Genomic DNA, 19,900 nt, shown 5'->3' on the forward strand with positions numbered 1-19,900 from the left:
GAATTTTCCCAGGAATATCTCCTTTCTTCCCAGCCATCTTGATTGATCTTGGGCTTTCCAACTGCCCCTTTTACACCTAGAAACCCTCTGTTCTACCCAGGTCATCTAAGAGACCATATTTACCACACCAGTAATTTTAACTTTTTAATCACTATTTATGGAGGGAGTGGAAAAAGCTTCTGAGGCTGGGGTTGTAGCTCAGTGGAAGAGTGCTTGCCTACCATGTATGAGGCACTGGGTTCTATTCTTAGCACTGCACATAAATAAATAAAATAAAGGTCCATATATAAAAAATAAAAGGGGAGAAGCTTCTTCTGCCTTCATTTCCAGTTTACCTTTTATTGGGAATATAGACAACAGGCATAGCCCACAAGGACCGCTCTGTCACCTTCAAAGAACAGTCACCCGCCTTCCTGTTATGTAGCAACATGGTCACTTTTCCAAAAATAAAGGCAGGGATTAGATTGGTCATTCCTGGAACAACTGTTCTGATTTATTAATACGTTTTTGTAGCTGCCCAGTTTACCCCCAAGCCTGTACCTTATTTCCTCCCCTATAATATTAGATATAACTATAACTCCAGGAAACACTTTTCTTCCTACCAAAATAATGGCTGTGGGTCCCTTGAGGTTGTTACAGGGATGCTTGTCAGGGGAAGATGCACTTAGACATGAAATGGCAGCAATACCTGTACTCCCAACTCACAGTGACACAGCAGCATGGACAGAGTAAGATGCATACAGGAATAGCCTGTCATATACTTACTGGTTTATTTTTTTACCTGGGGGCATTCGAAAGCTCAGACTATTCTCTTCCACTTCCTGAAGATACCCCTTTCCCCCACCAAAGGGAAAAAGGAGAAAAGGTCAAGATACTGATTTTTATCCTACAATTTGGGAAATACACCTTTGGATTTTATTTCTCTAGACATTGTTTTCCATAGGTTCGATTCCTGGGGGTAAGGAAGAAAACTTATCAGTCTTCCACCTCAGTGATTAAAAAAAAAAAAAAACCTAAACAAAAAACGAAAAACAATTCTGCCAGACATAAATGTCATCTGTTTATATTTATACGATTTGCTCTGCCCAATCGACCTTTCTGCCCAGGTTTAATGATGCCACTTAAAAAGCCATTCACATGTCCCCTCTCCTTTTAGAGCTTTCAAGCTGAAATTGATTTCCTTATTCAGCCCCTTTCTCCCCCTTCCTACCAGCTCTCAACCCAGACTCCTTCCCCCAACCTGATTATATGGGAGTGCCATCACTGGGCAGTGGGTTTTTGTCTTTCTTTTTTATTGCCACGTCCATTAAGAAGTAGCGACAGTTCAGCTGCTTAACGGATGCCACCTGCTTTTGGCTTGAGGAAGAGAAGCATAAAAATCAGCTCATCAGCAGAGTAGTGCTCTGTGTCCTCGCCTGAGTGAAGGAACAATGCTCCAGGCCAGCGGGGGAGGACTGAGTATGGGGAGGAGATCAGGAAAGAGGCTGTAGACTAAGAATCCTGGCTTTGTTTTTGTTGGAATCAGAGAAAATAATATGTGGGCTTTTTTTTTTCTTCTTCTTCTTCTTCTCTCCCCTTGAGCCCCCAGTAGCTCCTTATGGCTACACTTTGATATTAGAGATTCTTTTGCCTTGCTTATGCTCACCCCTGTACCCTCACACATCCCCCATTTTTCCTGGCCCAGGGCATTGGGCTCAGATTATGAGCTGCCTTCTAGAAAAGCTGTGGATTTGATTATTTTTACATTGGCTCCCTCAGGTATCAATGAGGAGTTTGAATAAGGTCAATTGCAATTTTGTTGAAAGAGGATGTTGGAGTGGATGGGGCTCTTAGGATGGGGAAATAAAAATGCCCAAGGCAACTATAGTAAGGAGAGAGTTGTTAAATGCATGATACTCCACAACTGCAATTTTCCAGTGGCCTTTCTACAAACCATACTGATGAATACCCTCTCCCCCGCTCAGTAGGGGATGGGGAGATACAGGCCTGTTGCTCTAACTATTTGTGCTCCCTGATTGGATAAACCCTAAAGGGTAGGAGGCACACATTGGCTGGGGAATAGGATCTGATAGATGCCATGTCTTCTGAGGGGCTCTCTCAGGCCTCCTGCTGCTGCTTTTCCTTTCCTTTGACCAATACTACCTTGAGAAAAGCAATCATACTCACTTCCCAGCATGACTAGTGCCCAGGGCAAGAGGCAACATTTCCCATCATAGGAAGCAATATGGTGGCAGCAGTAGTAGCAATCCTGGAGCACAGAACCAGGAAAACAGCAGCATTACAGCAGATTTTTCAATCTAGTATACCTCAGCTCCTGTTTCTCTACTACCACACACAGGAACTCAGTCTCAACAGAATTTAGCCTGGGAGGTCAAGAGCAAACCCCCTGACTGGACAATCCCCTGTGGGGAAGCAGAAACTGTACCTATTCCTCCCTGGGGGAACTGTCCATCAACTACTTCTCCCTGACTTCTTACCTGTTTACCACGAAGAGGATTTAAGACAATATTCATCCTCATTGTGCCCTTTCCTTCCTCCATCCTGTGAGTTGATGAGGCTATCCATGGTTACCAGTGCCTATATTTAAGGGTTGCATCCCATCACCTGAAACTGTCATTGTAGCAGTCAGAATGTCTGAACTCCCATTGTCCTCCTCTGGTATTGACCTCATTCAGAATCTCCTCATCCATTTCAGGAACTTCCTAATGGGTCTTCTTGCCACAGTTTTCCTCCCTTCACTATCCTACATTTTGCTATTTGGATTGGCAGTCAAAGCATCAGTTCTGTCCCAGTACCTCTAGGATAAAGTCCAAGCATCTTACCAAAATGCACTTCAAACTTTGACATTAACTCTTTGTTTAATGTCTGACTTGTTAGCAGACTATTCCTTTTAGGAGAGCAGGATCAGGCTTGTTCTTTGCACACTCAGTGCTCAGCCAAACGACTAGCACATTGTAAATGTTCAATAAATGTTTGTTTCATAAATATACCTCAGCTTTTGCTGCTTCCCCTACATAGTGCCTGTGTCTTCGCACCTCATGTCTTTTGTCATTTCCTAAACATGATGTATATTTCCATGCTATTCCCTCTGCTTGAAAGGTTTCCCACCCCACCCCACCCAACCCTTGGCCAAGAAATATTTCTGAAGTCTGGCTCCATGAAGCTGTGTGCATCTTCTCTAGTACAATCAGAACTTTCTGACTTACCTGTAGCCCTTACCAGAAAAACTTGTGCATGTCTACAGCCCTTTATCATGCCCAGACCTTTGAGCAATCTGACCTGGGTATTTGGTAATACCCAACTCTGACGGAATGGAGTACTTTTTCTGCCAAGCATACCAAAGTGCCCCTCACCAGGTGAAGGCCAAGAGAGCACTGGCATCATCTCTCTTCCACTCAAACTTCCACTGGTTTGGGGAGAGGGAGTCAGAAGCCAAATCAGCAGTGATTTCAGATTCCTGGCAGGACACTGTTTGAGTGACCCTGAAGTGAGTTGTGTGTATTGCTTACTGGCTTTCCCACTCAGGGCTAACTGGAAGAATAAAATATACTTTGAATTCTTAACCAACTGCTTTTTTCCTGCCACTCAGGAGTGTCACCTTCAGGACCAGGAGTGGTGGTCATGCAACTGAATGTCCCTAATGGACCCCAGCCCCCCCAAAATCCATCCATGGTTCCATGGAATCACTGTAAATACTACAGCATGGACCAGCGGGGTCAGAAGCCTGGAGACCTGTACAATCCTGACACTAGCCCCCAGGTGAGTCCTCCAACCCTGCTTTGTCTTGGCAAGGAGGGGACCAGAATATTCCCAGGGAGCAATCTTTGTTATTGACGGAGCAGCCTCTTTTACACATCTTTCCCTGGGTATTTTCGGGGGGAAACACAAGAAATTGAAGAGAGCATTCTCCATTAAGGAACCTAAAATCTAAGGTGGGAGAAGGAATACACTCTAGTAAATGCTCATCAGAGAATATTTTAAATGAAGAGTTGAAGCTCAGTGTTAGAGTGCTCACCTAGCTTAAATGAGGCCCTGGGTTCTATTCCCAGCACCACCAAAAAAAAAAAAAAATTGCACATGGTATGTCAAAAGTGGATGTTAATTAATTAATTAAGGGTTAAGAAATCAGTTTCAAGGAGCAATCTGACTTTGGCAGAGTTCACAAGAGCAAATTATTTCCTGAGAGGTAAATTTAAAGCCACGCCATAGGAATATGCAGAGAATAATGTTTGGTGTTTATGTGATATGTGCTCCTCTCTTCCACAGGCCAACACACAAATGAGCAGCAGCCCTGTCACATCTCCTACTCAGTCTCCAGCACCCTCTCCTGTCACCAGCCTCAGCAATGTCTGCACAGGACTCAGTCCCCTGCCTGTCCTCACACAGTTCCCCCGGCCTGGGGGTCCAGCACAGGGTAGGGGGTTAGATTAGGGCTGGCTGCTGTGGAATTCACCATTCACAAACCACTTCTAGCTGGGGAAATTAGAGGGCAACAATAGTCAGGGAACCCATGTAACTGATTCAATTCTGGGAGCTAGCTTTTCTTTTAACATCCCTGTTGAGACCAACAACAACCTACCCATCTCTCTCGATGCCCTTAATTAACTTATTCCAGCCCTCCTTTATGTACTTGTATTTACTACCAAGTAGGGTAAAAGAGCTGGAGAAAAAGTTTATTGAACTTTCTAATGAACTAAAGAGTTTAGCCTATCATCAGTACTGAGTCTGAGGGCTGGGACTGTGGGACTGTGAGAATAGTATGGTTTTAAAAGAGGTTTTAAAAGAGGGAACACTGGGTTTGGGCTAAAACATGGGTTTCATTTCCACCACAAACTAGTTTTATGATGTTGAGCAAGTTATTTAAGCTCAGATCTAGACCTTAGTTTTCTGATCTATAAAAATGAGGTAAACATGAGATGAAGTTGAAGATAGTCTTGTTTGCTTTCTGACTTGACTGTCTCAAGCAATATAAAAATAAGATTAGGACTTAGGTTGTAGCTCCGTGGTAAAGTGCTTGCCTTGTTTGCGTGAGGCCCTGGGTTTGATCCTCAGCACCACATAAAAATGTAAATAAAAATAAAGATATTTTATCCATCTACATCTAAAAAAAAAAAAAATATATATATATATATATATATAAAAGATAAGATTAGAAGTCAGGTACAGTGGTGCCTGCCTATAATCCCAGCAACTTGGTGGGGGGCGGGGGGGGCGGCTAAGGCAGGAGGATCACAAGTTCAAGGCCAACCTCAGCAACTTAGCAAGACCCTAAGCAACTTAGCGACACACTGTCTCAAAATAAAAAGGGCTGAGGGATGTGGCTCAGTGGTTAAGTATCTCAAGGTTCAGTCCCTGTACCCAAAAAAAAAAAAAAAGATTATAGAATATGGTTTTAAAACTTTAAAGTGCTCTGAAATGTAACATTTTATTGGTGATAGGTAGCACTTGTGGTGCTTAATATGATAAGTGCTTTATGTTCATTTATTCATTTATCCTTCCAGCAATACTAAAGAGGGGAAAACATCCCAACATCATATTTCCAGTTGCAGAGCCAGTATTTTAATCTAAGCAATCTGGCACCAAGGCTGTGTTCTCATCCACCACACTGTATTACCTCTCACATGCATAAGGAACTTGGACCCTTGGGTTTGGGGGTGGAGGAAATCTGTATAAGAGATAAAAGACATTCACCAAGGGTCTATAGGTTTCTTCCTTTATCATTTCTGTTGGTTTCTGTCTATGAAAGCAACCCTTTTTGAGCCTCTATCTCTGAGTCATCTGCTTCACCCACCTGGGTGGACAAAGGACACAGTGTACAAAATGGAGAAATGTTCTCTCTCCCCATCCAGTCCTGGGGCAAGTGCTGGAGATGATGGATCTCCTTGAGGGCATCACCTGTACTGAGGCAGACAGACTTCACTCAGGCACACAGATTCAGTGGTTCAAGGATACTCAGGGCTGCCTGGCAGGGGTAATGGGGAGACAACAATGGGAGATACAGCTGAAAGCCAAGGTGTTTAGGAAGAAAGACAGCCCTTAAGTCAGACATGTGGGTCATTATAGAAAAGGTAGGAATAGTATACACTATGGCTCTTCAATTCCAGAGCCCCCTGAAGTTTCATAATAACTAAACTGTAAAGCTCAAACTTCAGAAAACCATCTGCTCTTACTCTCTAGGTGATGGGCGCTACTCCCTGTTGGGCCAGCCATTACAGTACAATCTATCCATCTGCCCTCCCTTGCTTCACAGCCAGTCAACTTACACGGTACACCAGGTAAGGGTGTCCACCGCCTTAGGGCCATCAGAACTGCCCCCTTTTCTCATCTGGGTGCCTATCTGTAAGCTATCTGCTCCAACCAGCTGTGTGGACAAACAAAAAATGGACTCTTGTTTCTCATTGGCCAATCCACCTTGTAGAGTGGACTCCTCATGGTTAGGTTCTACTCAGTCTCTCAAGCAGATACTGAAAAACAAGGTGGTCATTATTATTTACTTGGAGTGAGAGTTATCTTTCAAATGTTGAAGGGACAGAGTGGATTGAAGCACGGAAACCGCAGCAAGAGACAAGCACTCAAATCTGCCTCCACTGACCTGGGCACAGCAGATGTTGGTGAGTGGCAGAAGGCCAAATCCCTAAGAGAAAGTGCCCAGCTCTCTAGCCCTTTGGTACCAGTCCAGGATGAATAGGAAATCCAACTGAGGGTGGGGAATAGAAATCGAGCCTTTTGTGCTCAAGAGCAAACAAAAGCTGCACTAGTGAGTATCTCAGTCCCCTTACCAAGCCATTCTGGGTCCTGAGGCAGATCACAGTAAAAATTGGGAATAGCACAGTCATGGGAATTGCTGAGCCTCTTATTAGCCAACTGTCTCCTGGGAGCAGTCCTGATCTTAATGCTGGACATCTACCTTTGGGTAGTGCTAGACTTGATTTTGGAGGAAACTGATAGAGAATTATGGAAGAAGTAACTTTCTTCCTACAGGCCCTTCCATGCTATGAATACAAGGTCTCTCAGAATCCTATTTGCAGCAGTTAGCTGAACTGAAAGGAAAGGAAGGGAAACTCACTTTCCAAAATGTTAAGGAGGAAGAATCTATTTGGGGCAGCCTCTGGGTGGAAAAGGAACATGTTTCAGATTGATCTACTAAAGACCACAAGCAAAAATATTTCCTTCATAAGAATAACACCTTGCTGGGGGTGGAGCATCATTTCTCTGTTCACTTTTTATTTAAAACCCACTCTTTATTTAAAACCCACAGGCGCATTCCTGTAATCCCAGCAGCTCAGGATGCTGAGGCAGGAGAATTGCAAGTTCAAAGCCAGCCTCCGCAACCTAGTGAGGCCCTAAGCATCTTAGTGAGACCCTGTCTCTAAATAAAATATAAAAAAGGGCTGGGAATGTGTCTCATTAGATAAGCACCCCTGGGTTCAGTCCCTAATACCCCGCCCCCCAAAAAAAAGTGACACCTGATGATAGAACACAGGTATTTGTCCTGAGATCATAAGCCTGGGATTCTGATTCCCAGACCCTTCTTACAAGCTACGTCTTTGGGTTAGGTGAAGAGAGTTTCGCTTTTTTCCCCCTGTTAAGTTTCCCTGATCAAAGTCTTAGGGAAGGGGTATTGGGTTGAATTGGGAAGGGGAGGAAAGGGCTAAGTGGCAAAGCTTTTAAGGACATTGTATACAGACTTAGCTGGATATTTCTTTGCCCAGCTGCTGTCCAATCCTTCTTACCCTATCTCTCACAAAATATCTTCTCTCCTCCCCTTCCAGTCCTTGGGCGCGTGCTGGAGGTGACAGATCTTCCTGAAGGCATCACTCGTACTGAGGCAGACAAACTCTTCACTCAACTCGCCATGTCTGGCGCCAAGATCCAGTGGCTCAAGGATGCTCAGGGGCTGCCTGGTGGGGGTGGAGGGGACAACAGTGGGACTGCCGAGAATGGCCGCCACTCAGACCTCGCTGCCTTTTACACCATTGTGGCTGTGTTTCCCAGCCCCCTGGCTGCCCAGAATGCCTCCCTTCGCCTGAACAACTCTGTGAGTCGCTTCAAACTTCGAGTGGCCAAAAAGAACTATGACCTGAGGATCCTGGAGCGAGCCAGCTCCCAATAAATGGAGAAGGGGAAGGAACTGTCACAATAGGGCCTGGGGACAGAGTGGAGAGGACCCAGATGGAACAGAGGCAGAAAGTAAGGAGACAGATGCCAAACTGGGGCCTAAGACATTAGGGATGAAGAGGGAAACAGACTCACACTGGCACTGGACTCCTTGCCAATTCCCTGCCATGGGTCCCCTCTTTTTCCTTGATTGGACCCCCTTTGCTTCCCTCTCCTTCCCATCCTCTTCTATCATTTTTTTAATCTCTTCTTCCACCACAGAATTAATTTCTTATTTTTTCGGTCAGGTAGAATTGGGAGCATCCCACACTCCCCTCTTTATTCCCTTTCCATCCTATTTTCCCTTTCCTTTTTTGGTCTTTATGAGTATATTTATATGGACAGAATTAAGAAAAACAAAATTGATTTCCCCATTCTCTTACTTCCCCCATCTTGTCTCCCCAAACCCCCCAGAGTTAAAACTTGGGACTCCCCTTACCCCCAGAACACTTGTATATTGTTTGTTTGAGGTTTGTGCCACAGTAACAGACACAGTATTTAATTGCACATACAGATGTTTGCTGGGTATATTCACTGTAAATTTTATTTAATCTGGTTTTTGTTTGTTTGTTTGTTTGGGGGATTACTTGGGGGGAGGTTGATTTTGTTTTTAAATATAAAAAAAAAAAAACTGACACTGGACATCAGTCACTGTTTCTCTGTTGCCGCCCTGGTGTGTATGGGAGGGTGAGGTGTGGGTTGAAGACCCTGGGTAGGTATAACCCCTATAGCTTGTGGGCAGCTGGGGAGGGTAGTTGTTGGGTTGGGATGGCTTTCCCCAGCATGTGCACATACCTCTCCCTAACACTATTCCTCCCTCTCCCCTGGACTCAATTTTGATAGAAGGCTAAGTTTTGTCAGTACTTTGGTTTGGGGCTCTTGCACCTCTGCTACAAACTGGTTCATCAAACATGTCACTTCTCTACTCTGAACCTCTGTGTCCCAAGAGTTTGCTTCCATCCTGTTAATTCTCATTTAGAGCCTTTGCAACTGATCTGGGGAGGGATGAGTGAAGTCTAGAACTGTGTTGAGATGCTATCCTCATTCCTATCTATCTAATCTTCTGAAAACTTTCAGAGATGGAGAACCTGGGCCTTTAGTCCGAAAGCCCAGAAGATTGGGTTCTACTTGGCAGAAACAGAACTAGAGGTTTCTTATAATAAAAGCTATATCAACTGAACTTGTAGTGCCCATGTGTGTTCAGCAGTCTCTGTCCTGTGCAGCTGAAGAAAAATGAAGAGCAGAAGTAACCTGCCTGCAAGATAGAACTTTCTACCTACGGACCCTCTGGGCTATACTGTTCTGCAACCCTTCAGAGGAGAACCATTAAAGAGGCTGTAGACTGCTGGGTATGGTGGTGCATGCTGTAATCCCAGCAGTTTGGGAGGCTGAGGCAGTAGGATTACAAGTTAAAGGCCAGCCTCTACAATTTAGTGAGGCCCTAAGCAACTTAGAGAGACCCTGTCTCAAAGAATAAAAAAGGGCTGGGGATGTGGTTCAGTGCTTAAGTGCCCCTGGGTTCACTCCCCTGAATCCCACTCCCCGCCCCAAAAAAACTAGACTCACCCATTCAGAATTCCCTTTTCAATTTCATCTACCTCTTAAAGAGAGCAAAGAGCAGTGAGTAAAAATGACATTGCCTTGGAAATCTAGGCCTGGGTAGCTCTATCTCTAGTCAAGCTCCTCCTAGAGATTGTCTAACCCAACCTCCAATGTGGTCTTTTGTCTCACAAATACAAGGGATAGTGCATGAGAGGCAAGCACTCTACCAACTGAGCTATATCCCCAGCCCTCCATTACCCTCTGAAGATAGTGTCTTTCAACCATGTCACAGTCCAATTAGCTGTATCTTTGTGAGAGAAAAATGCCATATATTAGGACATCAGAGGTAAGAGGTAGAATCAGGGAATAAAAAAAGAGCTATAATTCTGCCAGTGCAATGGTGCTTTCCCGGCAACTCAGAAGTCTGAGACGGGAGGATCAAAAATTTGAGCCCAGGGCTGGGGCTGTAGCTGAGTGGCAGAGTGCTTGTCTAGCATGTGCAAGGCACTGGGTTTGATCCTCAGACCACATAAAAAAAGTAAACAACAGTCTGGGGTTGTGGCTCAGTGGTAGACCACTCACCTAGCATGTGCCAGGCCCTGGGTTCAATCCTCAGCACTACATAAATAAATAGAATAAAGCTATCGTGTCCAATTACAACTAAAAAATAAATATTTAAAAATAAACAAACAAAATATGGGGCTGGGGCTGTAGCTCAGTGGTAGAGCACCCACCTTGCACATGTGAGGCACTGAGTTCAATTCTCAGCACCATATAAAAATAAATAAAGATACTGTGTCCATCTACAACTAAAAAACTATTAAAAAAAATAATACGGGGAGGGGCTGGGGTTGTGGCTCAGCATAGAGCACTTGCCTCGCACGTGTGAGGCACTGGGTTTGATCCTCAGCACCACATAAAAATAAGTAAACAAAGGTACTGTGTCCATCTACAACTAAAAAAAAATAAAAGTTTGAGCCAGCATAGGCAATCTAGTGAGACCCTGTCTCAAAAAATAATAAGGGCTAAGGGGTATAAGTCAGGTACAGTGAGTGTCCCTGGATTCAATCCCTGGCACTACACACACACAAAAAAAAAAAGGGGGGGGAAGAGAATATTACTTACAAATGATTAAACACTCCCTAAACTTGTCAAGGGTTGCCTCTACCTGGGTTTTATACTCTTACTCCCCAGATACCCTCAGATAAAAGTCCCAGCCCCCCCCCCTTTTTTTAGGTGTTTTATTGTTTGTTTTTGTTTTTGTTTTGCTTTGGTACTGTGGATGATTTAACCCCGAAGTGTTTAACCACCGAGCTATATCCACAGCCCTTTTTCAAATTTTGAGGCAGTCTCATTAAGTAAGTTGCTTAGGGCCTTGCTAAGTTGCTGAGAGGCTGGCCTTGAACTTGGAATCCTACTGCCTCAGCCTTCTGAGTTGTGTGTATGTGCCTGTGAGCCACTATACTGGCTCCAGCTCTTTTTCAGTAACTCTTATAGTTCCTTCACCCTGAGGACAAGATTTTAGAGGAATAGGGAGAAAGAAGTCTCTAGGAGCAGTGGAAAGGAACAAAGAGTACTACTTATTCCTCATTCCCTTACAGGACAGTACGTGCCCCTGACCACCACAGATGAGAAATCAATCTAATGTGGCTGATAAGAGAGCTCTGAGAATCCAAATTATCCTTTCCTCACCAGTTCCCAGGCCTTTCCTAGACTAAGGGCTTGAAGTGAGATCAATGTTTGAGGGTATATAAACACGTGGCCACAGGAAGACAATGGCTGAGAGTATATGTCTACTTAGGTAGCCTAGGGAAGGTAGAATTGGGAACCTGTTGGGACCTTTGGAAAATTGTTTTTTAATTCATCTTGACTTCACCTTCAGATATCTAAAATCCCCTCAAACAAGTCTGGACATAGTGATTCATGCCTATAATTTGGGAGGCTGAGACAGAAGGACTGCAAATTTGAGGTTAGCTTGGACAACTTAGTGAGACCCTATCTCAAAAGAAAAAAAAGGATTGGGGATGTAGCTTAGATGATAAAGTGCCACTGGTTTCAATCTTCAGTACCCACCCACGCCACCAAATACAATCTCTTCAAGTATGTGGCATGAAGAGAAACTGCCCCTTCCTGACTAGCGGATACTGACCTACTCACCATAAGAATCAGGGAAGGACAACCCTGGGGGATGGGAGGAGTTAGGGTCCAGCCCTGCCCCAGACCTCCTCTCGTGTCCAATTTCTCTGTGTCAGCTGTGCCGTTCAGCTGTCCATTTTCCTTCAGCCCTGTCATCTCACACTGACACCAAGACAAGAGGCTAGCGGCCTACAAAATACCGTCTGGGTGGCTGGTGTGAGTACGGAGGGTATTGGGGGGGCTTAGCCCCCAAGGAAGAGGACCAGTCCTTCCCCAGCACCACCTCAGGCCTCAGGGTCTCCCTCTTCCCTCCAGAGACGGTGGACTGGTTTAGGGAATCCCAAACGTAAGTTTCCCCTTCATCCTCTTTCCATTTCCAAGACTGCTCTCCCCAATCCATAGTCTATTCAGCTTCTTCATTTCTCTCCTTATCTGTGAGTAGTTGGGTTTTAGAAGTGAAATTATTACTCCAGGATTAGCTAGGATTGAAGGTGGGGGTGGGGTGGGGTCCAGGGAATAAAGTAAGGGAAGGAAAGGCTCATATTACTCTGAAAACCTAAAATAGCTGAGGCCTAAGGCAAGCTGGGACAGAACTAGGCATGGGCCCCAGGGTTCAGGAAAGAGGGGAAGGAAATGTCTCAGTCCATCCTTCCATGTGTGCACTCCAGAATGCAATGTTAAACTTCTTGAAGAGGGGATGTGGAAAGGTGTGTCACATTTCTATTCCCCATGAATAGGAAAATGCGTGAAACCAGACAGCCTTAAATATTATGTTGGGGCTGTAAACTCTGGGGCTACCCCTTGGGGCAGAAGGATGGGTATTAGTGTGAGAAACTTTAGCCTGTTGGTCTTTTTTCTAGATCTTCATGAAATATTTCTGTTCATAAGCCCTACTGAAAGATCTCTGTCTACCCAAATTTCTCCCAAAGCTTCCCCTTCAAGGACCACCGTACTTTAAGGGATAGAAATAAGGGAGGGAAGAATGGCAGTCAAAATTTAGATTTCATAGTGGGGTCCAACCTCTTGCAGGATGACAGAAAAGGAGGTGTTGGAGTCCCCTAAGCCCTCCTTCCCAACAGAGACTCCGCAAAGTGGGGTGAGTCTGGGCCTCTCACCACTGGGTGTGGGCGGCTGGGAAGCCATTACAGCTTCTACAAGAAAGTGCTTAAAATGACCCCACTTGTGTATGACTCATTTATTTTTAGAATGCTATTCAGCACCTGTACCCCAAACCCCTAACCCTGGGGCAGATTGCTTGACCCAAGTTAGGAAAATGTCCAGTTGGCTTTGACTCCAGCTACCCTAGAAAGAGCAAAAGTCCTTTTAACACTGGATTTCCTTCACTCCTTCCCTCAGCTACAGCGGCTGAAGCAGTTATTCAGGAAGGGGTCTCCAGGGACAAAGGAGATGGAGCTTCCCCCAGAGCCCCAGGTCAATGGGGAGGCAGTAGGAGCTGGGGGTGGGCCCATCTACTACATCTATGAGGAAGAGGAGGAAGAAGAAGAAGAGGAGGAGCCACCCCCAGAACCTCCTAAGCTTATCAATGACAAGCCCCACAAATTCAAAGATCACTTCTTCAAGAAGCCAAAGTTCTGTGATGTCTGTGCCCGGATGATTGTGCGTGAGTTATAAAGGGAAGTAGAGAGAATGTGATGTTGAAGGCAGGGGGTGGGGACAGGTTGTAGGAGAAAAATATTTGCAATGGATAGATGGGCTGTGTCAAGATTCAGCTTATGAAAATATGATTAGAGGGAAGCACAGAGTAACTGTGGGGTACAAAGGGAAAGGGCAAGCTGGATTCTTACCCAATGTTCTCCCCCTCCCAAGTCAATAACAAATTTGGGCTCCGCTGTAAGAACTGCAAAACCAACATCCATGAACATTGTCAATCCTATGTGGAGATGCAGAGATGCTTCGGCAAGATCGTGAGTAGGGTCTGGGGAATGAGAGAGTAAGAGGGAGGGCACATGTTTCCAGTTACCCCCTTGTTGGTCCCTCAAGTCATCCCATACATCTTCCTGCTTTCTCGGCTCATCTCTCTTACTCTGATAAGGGGTAAGCACTCATGGGAGAAGTGGGGTGCTGGGCCCTACCTTGCTATCTCTAATGCTGCCCCCCATCCCATCCTACAGCCACCTGGTTTCCGTCGGGCCTATAGCTCCCCACTCTACAGCAACCAGCAGTATGCTTGTGTCAAAGATCTCTGTAAGTGCCTCATAATGAACCTGAGGGAGTGGGCAAGACCCAGAGATGGTTTCACACCACTTTTAGCTTTAGAAGCCAGATTCTGAAACAGAAATATTCTATTTCCCATAGTTTTCACTTAATATTTTTGGAGTCATTTTGGTTGCAGTCAACATTCCCGTTTTAGCTGGGCATGGTGGTGGTACATACCTATAATTCCAGCTACTTGGGAAGTTGAAGCAAAGGCCAGCATGAGCAATTCAATGAGACTCTATTTAAAAAAATTAGGATGATGCTCAGTTGTTGCTGGATTCAATCCTCTGCTCTCCAAGAGAAAAAAAAAAAAAAACTGTAAACTAAGAGGAGTGAGATTTAGCTAGAACTACATGGAGCTAGCAGAGGTGGAGTCAAGACTGAGAACTTAATCTTCGCTTCAAAATCTGTGTTCTTCACATGCAAAACCATTTATTTTTTATAATATTTATTTTATGGTTGTAGTTAGACATAATACCTTTATTTTTATTTATTTTTATATGGTGCTGAGGATGGAACCCAGGGCCTTGCACGTGCTAGACAAACGCTCTATCGCTGAGCCACAACCCCAGGCCTTCAAAACCATTTCTAAACAAGAACAAGGTTTCTAGATTGTCCTTATCCTTGTTATAGTATCATGCCAGACTTAGGACCAGACTCAAAAGTTGTGGACAACCTGGAAAGTTCCTAATTTGATAATCCTTAAAAAATTATTCATTGCGGGGCTGGGGATACAGCTCAGTTGGTAAAGTGCTTGCCTTCTGTGCACAAGGCCCTGGGTTCAATCCCCAGCACCACCACCAATTAAAAAAAAAAAAAAAAATTCATTGATAATTTGTTCAATGTCACCAAACAGTGTGATAAGCATGGGTGAAAAAGAAGAGCCCACTGGTTGTGACACCCAGTTTGTACATGCTTCTCAGCAAAGCAGAAGGCAGCAGTTAAGGGAGCATTCACCTTAGGAGAATAGTGATTCCAAGTATGCCCTAACTCCCAAAAAGTGTACAAGGTTGGCCGGGCACAGTGGTGCATGCCTGTAATCCCAGTGGCTTGGGAGACAAAGGCAGGAGGATCTTGAGTTCAAAGCCAGCCTCAGCAAAAAGCGAGGTACTAAGCAACTCAGTGAGACCCTGTCTCTAAATAAAATACAAAATAGGGCTGGTGATGTGGCTTAGTGGCTGAGTGCCCCTGAGTTCAATCCCTGGTACCCCACCCCCCAAAAAAATTTGTCTGGAAGGAATTCTGATCAATATTTTTTCTCTATTATATTACTTTTCCAGTTATTTTATTTATTTATTTATTTATTTGGTATAGAGATTGAGCCCCCCCAGGGTACTTTACTACTGAGCCACATTCCTAGCCTTTTCCATTTTTTATTTTGAGTCTGGGTCTGGATAAATTGCTTAGGGTCTTGCTAGGTTGCTGAGGCTTGCCTCAAACCTGCAATCTTCCTGCTTCAGCATCCTGAGTCACTGGATGTGTGCCACCATGCCTGGCTCCAGTGATGTTTTTTAGGACCATTTACCCTTTATAGATTAGTGTTATGCAGCTAATCCTTCTCTAACCCTTCCCTCCCCTTTCTCCCTCTCTCTTTTTCTCTCTCTCACACACACACATACACAGTCACCATGGATACCTAGTTACCCAATCTCCCACTTCTCTCTTCTTTAGGAGGTCTCTTTTCTCCAAGCCTTTCTCTGCCTCCCCTATAATGTCTTCCTTCTCTTCCATTTCACTAGCTGCTGCCAATCGCAATGATCCTGTGTTTGAAACTCTGCGCACTGGGGTAATCATGGCAAACAAGGAACGGAAGAAGGGCCAGGCAGATAAAAAAAATGTGAGCCTCATACATTCCTACTGGGTCCCTACTAGGAATTCCATGGGGCAGGTTATTTTCCCCTTTGGAAAGCTGACAGGAACTATAAATCCTTTTCCCCAAAAATGGCACAATTCCTAACAGACACATCTTTGCATGCAAATATAGAGGACTTTATGCACATGCTGTGGCTCACCATGGGCCTTGGTTAAGAACTACTGTCATATAGTGTGTTTCTCAACTCCCTTTTGAAATTGTCAGATTAAATACCACAGAAGGCTAGGCTCCATGTCCTTGGCATTGCTGGATAACAGAGGCATGAGTTGTGCTTTTGGATTTGGGGAAAAGAATTTGTCATTTCCAAGTAATCAGAAAATTCTAGAGCCATACAAAGAGGGTCTGTGAAGATCATTCAGTTTGACCCATTCATCTTACAGATGATGAAACTGAAGCACAAAGCTATTGGCCAAGAACAGCCTCATTTCCATTTATAATAGAGTTGCTAGATTGGTAATATAGACTTGTGTTCAGTTCTGCAAGGAATTTATATCTTTCTAAACAACCACTATGGACTAATATGGATGATAGTTACAGTTGGATCAATTCCTCAGATTGATTGAATGGCAGTATACCAAAGAGTCTAGGTCCTTTAGGAGTTTCCAACTAAAGGGAGATTTCTGAGGCCTTACAACATGATTTGGTCCATGGTCCTCATTGATGACCTTTTTTCTCATTGATAAAAATGAAGTTGTGTGAAAGCTAAGAGGGAAAACATATAATGAGTAATATATTTTAAATTCTTACAAACTAAAAGAGCCAAAACTTATAATTTTAAATTTCTTTAAGAAAAATATACTTATCTGTTTGAGAAGGTTGGGCACAGATTAGGGATTTCTGTGGTGTGAACTATAATTTACAAAACCTTAGCTTTGCTTCCAGAAAGGATAGCATACTTTTGGATTCTGTTCTTTTAAATTAATTCAGGAAAAAAAAAAAAAAAAAAAACTGTGCTGCCCACTTCCCTCTCCCCCGTCCTCACTCTTTGGTACTGGGGATTGAACCCAGGGGGCTTGCCATTAAGCTCCATCCCCAGCCCTTTTTATTTTATTTTATTTTTTTAATTTGGAGACAGGGTCTCACTGAGTTGCTTAGGGACTCACTAAGTTGCTGAGGCTGGCTTTGAACTTGTGATCCTCCTGCCTCAGTCTCTCAAATTGCTGGGATTATAAGCCTGTGCCACTGCACCAGCCTATTTTTCTCTTACACAGTGGAATACTTTTAAAGGGCAGATAGTACAATGAAAGACCTGGAATCATGGGGATGATTTGAAGGGACTAAAAATTATTAGAGAAGAAAAGCCAGAAAGGACATATCAGCTTTCCTCAGCTATTTAAGGAGGCCATATTTGTTTCACATTTATAGCTCCAGAGGGCAAATCAAGACTAATAACTGAAGATTACAGGTAGAATAACATAGGCTCAAGGCAGGGAACTGCCCTAAAATTGCACAGGGTTACTTTGTAAGGTAGTAAACTCCATGCCATTAGCTACATTCAAACACAGGTAGGTGACCTACCTGCCAGCTGTTTCAGAAGAAGTCTCTGCATTAAGCAGATGGTTAGACTAGATGTTTCCTCCTTCTTCCAACCCTGAGATCCTATTATTCTATAGTTCTCTGGCCTGACTGGAGAGCCAGGGTAAGCATGGGTTCCAAAGGTAATATTTCTCTAACTCTGGTATCCCCTTCAGCCTCTAGCAGCCATGATGGAGGAGGAGCCAGAGTCTGCCAGGCCAGAAGAAGGCAAACCCCAGGATGGTGAGTGTTAACCACCTCTATCTACAGAAATGGGGTAGGTTTATGTGTGGGGTTCAGTTATGTGTGGCACAGAGAGTGGAGAGGCAAGGGGTGGACCAGGCTTAAAAAAAAAAAAAAAAGAGAGATTGCCTTTCAACACAAGGGAAAGAAAATGAGGCCTACACTCCAGGAGGCAAAAACATTTGTGTTTCCCATCCCAGGTAACCCTGAAGGGAACAAGAAGGCTGAGAAAACACCTGATGACAAAGTGAGAATCCTTTCTCCCTGTAAGGATCCCAGTCCTCTCCCCAGCCCAGGTCTGATACCATGTATGGCCTCAGCAGAAGTTCCCATCACCCTTTTCCTTGCTTTGCCACATCCAGTCCCCCCCCCCCCACACACACACAAACACACTAAGCTCAAGACTTAGGAGTTGGAATGTAATATGTCTAGAGAATGCTCCTCAATGTGGGGTACAAAGAGGAGCCCTGAAACGCATTACCCCCACCCCCTTTCATCCCCAGCACAAGCAGCCTGGCTTCCAGCAGTCTCATTACTTTGTGGCTCTCTATCGGTTCAAAGCCCTGGAAAAGGACGATCTGGATTTTCCGTGAGAGGCCTTCAGAGGAGAGGGTGGGGAGTACTGGGGAATGAAGAAGGGAGAGCTTGACTCCCTATGGGAAATGAAAAGGGGGAACCCCAAGCTTGGATCCTATTTGGGCTGGACTTTTCGGGACACACCCAAGGAGTGGTATATGAGGCAGGCGACTAAATCTTAAAGGCCTCTTCCTTCCTCTCCCAGGCCCGGAGAGAAGATCACAGTCATTGATGACTCCAATGAGGAGTGGTGGCGAGTAAGAGAAATGGCAGGGGCTAGGGGTGGGGTATGTGTTAAATATAAAACCTGAAGTGAGAGATTGAATCTCCCCATTGTCTTCCTTAGGGGAAAATCGGGGAGAAGGTTGGATTTTTCCCTCCAAACTTCATCATTCGAGTTCGGGCTGGAGAACGCGTGCACCGTGTAACAAGATCTTTCGTGGGGAACCGCGAGATAGGGCAGATCACTCTCAAGAAGGACCAGGTATCTCTGGTGCTCCAACCGAATCCCAAGCCTGAATGCTCCTCAGCGGGTCACACTCCTTGGAGATCATAACCCATTAATGAGACTAGGACGAGCTTCTGTACCCCAAGATCCGCTGCTCTCATCTTCTGCCTTTTCCCTCAATTCCTGTCTTAGTCTCTAATACTTAAATTTCTAGATCGTGGTGCAGAAAGGAGACGAAGCCGGCGGCTACGTCAAGGTCTACACCGGTCGCAAGGTGGGGCTGTTTCCCACCGACTTCCTGGAGGAGATTTAGGCGTGAGGGCGCCTGCAGTCGGGAGACACCCATCCCCATTCTGGGCGGGCCCAGTGGAGGTTGGGGAGAAAAGAGACAAAAGCAACTGGACTGCTGGGGGCGTGGGGTTTAGGAAGGCTCTGGGAAGGGACTGGTTCCTGCCTCCCTCCCCACCCCTGGCCTAGGGCCTCGGATACCTGGTACTCGAGCAGCCCGCAACTTCTCGCCCATCTTGAGAGAGAAGACATCTCCACTAAGGAGGCGTCCAGGGGTATTGCGGGTACGAACTTATTTGAATGCTGCAAATTTATTAAAGTTTTGACAAGCCGAGCGCTGTAGTGTGCGCTTGTAATCCCAACAAATCGCGAGGCTGAGGCAGAAGGATCCTAAATTCGAGCGCAGCCTCAGCAATTTTGTGAGACCCTGTCTCAAAAAACAAATAATAATAATAATATTTTAAAAACTGGGGATGTAGCTCGTGGTAAAATGCTCGAGGGCTTAATCCGCGGTACCAAATAAAGTTTTGACAAAAGTTAGAAAAGTTTGTTCTTTGGGGACGAGGAGAAGGCCTGCAATGGAGTGGGAATCCTCTCCAGCTGTCCCCAGTCTCTCCCATAAGGTATCAAACTTATCTGGGCTGAGACTGATGGTAGGCAGGGGGATAGGTGGGGGAGCTGGACTGGAGTCGTCATCCCAGAGCCCCCACTGCTGGAAGCAGGATTGCGTGTCAAGATAGGTATCTCAGCTCTTGAAGGTTTAGCCACGGGCGGCCCTTTGCATTTTAGAAACTGGCTCAGCGCCGAGTTAGGCCACCAGGGGGCGATGCAAGATCTCGGTTGGAGAGCGAAGGATAGGGACAGGCTGTAGCGGGTGGACAAGGGTAGAAAACGAGAGACACCAA

The 19,900-nt window shown here is 45.0% G+C and overlaps 2 protein-coding genes across 15 annotated transcripts in view; both read left to right on the top strand.

The window, feature by feature from the left end:
• The window catches only part of R3hdm2 (R3H domain containing 2), a 149,792-nt gene extending 140,455 nt beyond the window's left edge, over positions 1 to 9,337 (top strand). For all 14 annotated transcript variants that reach the window (XM_071609733.1, XM_071609734.1, XM_071609731.1 and 11 more), the window contains 5 exons: positions 3,590 to 3,759; positions 4,267 to 4,414; positions 6,178 to 6,275; positions 6,527 to 6,611; positions 7,773 to 9,337. In XM_071609733.1, coding sequence (XP_071465834.1) covers positions 3,590 to 3,759; positions 4,267 to 4,414; positions 6,178 to 6,275; positions 6,527 to 6,611; positions 7,773 to 8,113 — 842 coding nt within the window. In that variant the 3' untranslated portion in view covers positions 8,114 to 9,337. The remainder of the gene's footprint in view (positions 1 to 3,589; positions 3,760 to 4,266; positions 4,415 to 6,177; positions 6,276 to 6,526; positions 6,612 to 7,772) is intronic.
• A 3,528-nt stretch (positions 9,338 to 12,865) lies between these two features.
• On the top strand, positions 12,866 to 19,050 carry Stac3 (SH3 and cysteine rich domain 3). The gene is made up of 11 exons (XM_027929432.2): positions 12,866 to 12,931; positions 13,192 to 13,456; positions 13,663 to 13,760; positions 13,968 to 14,040; positions 15,792 to 15,889; positions 17,617 to 17,683; positions 17,884 to 17,930; positions 18,187 to 18,272; positions 18,465 to 18,516; positions 18,606 to 18,743; positions 18,922 to 19,050. The coding sequence occupies exons 1-11, from the start codon at positions 12,866 to 12,868 to the stop codon at positions 19,018 to 19,020; spliced, it is 1,089 nt and encodes a 362-aa protein (XP_027785233.1). The 3' UTR covers positions 19,021 to 19,050.
• The last annotated feature ends 850 nt before the right edge of the window (positions 19,051 to 19,900 follow it).

Source organism: Marmota flaviventris, chromosome 3, assembly GCF_047511675.1.
Source record: "Marmota flaviventris isolate mMarFla1 chromosome 3, mMarFla1.hap1, whole genome shotgun sequence".
NCBI lineage: Eukaryota > Metazoa > Chordata > Mammalia > Rodentia > Sciuridae > Marmota > Marmota flaviventris.

Bases quoted from the DNA above. Each gene is read 5' to 3' on its own strand.
- Stac3 (XM_027929432.2), top strand. From the start codon at position 12,866: ATGACAGAAAAGGAGGTGTTGGAGTCCCCTAAGCCCTCCTTCCCAACA. The intron at 13,457-13,662 runs GTGAGTTATAAA...CCCCCTCCCAAG, and splicing joins CTGTGCCCGGATGATTGTGC to TCAATAACAAATTTGGGCTC. The intron at 18,517-18,605 runs GTAAGAGAAATG...TGTCTTCCTTAG, and splicing joins CCAATGAGGAGTGGTGGCGA to GGGAAAATCGGGGAGAAGGT.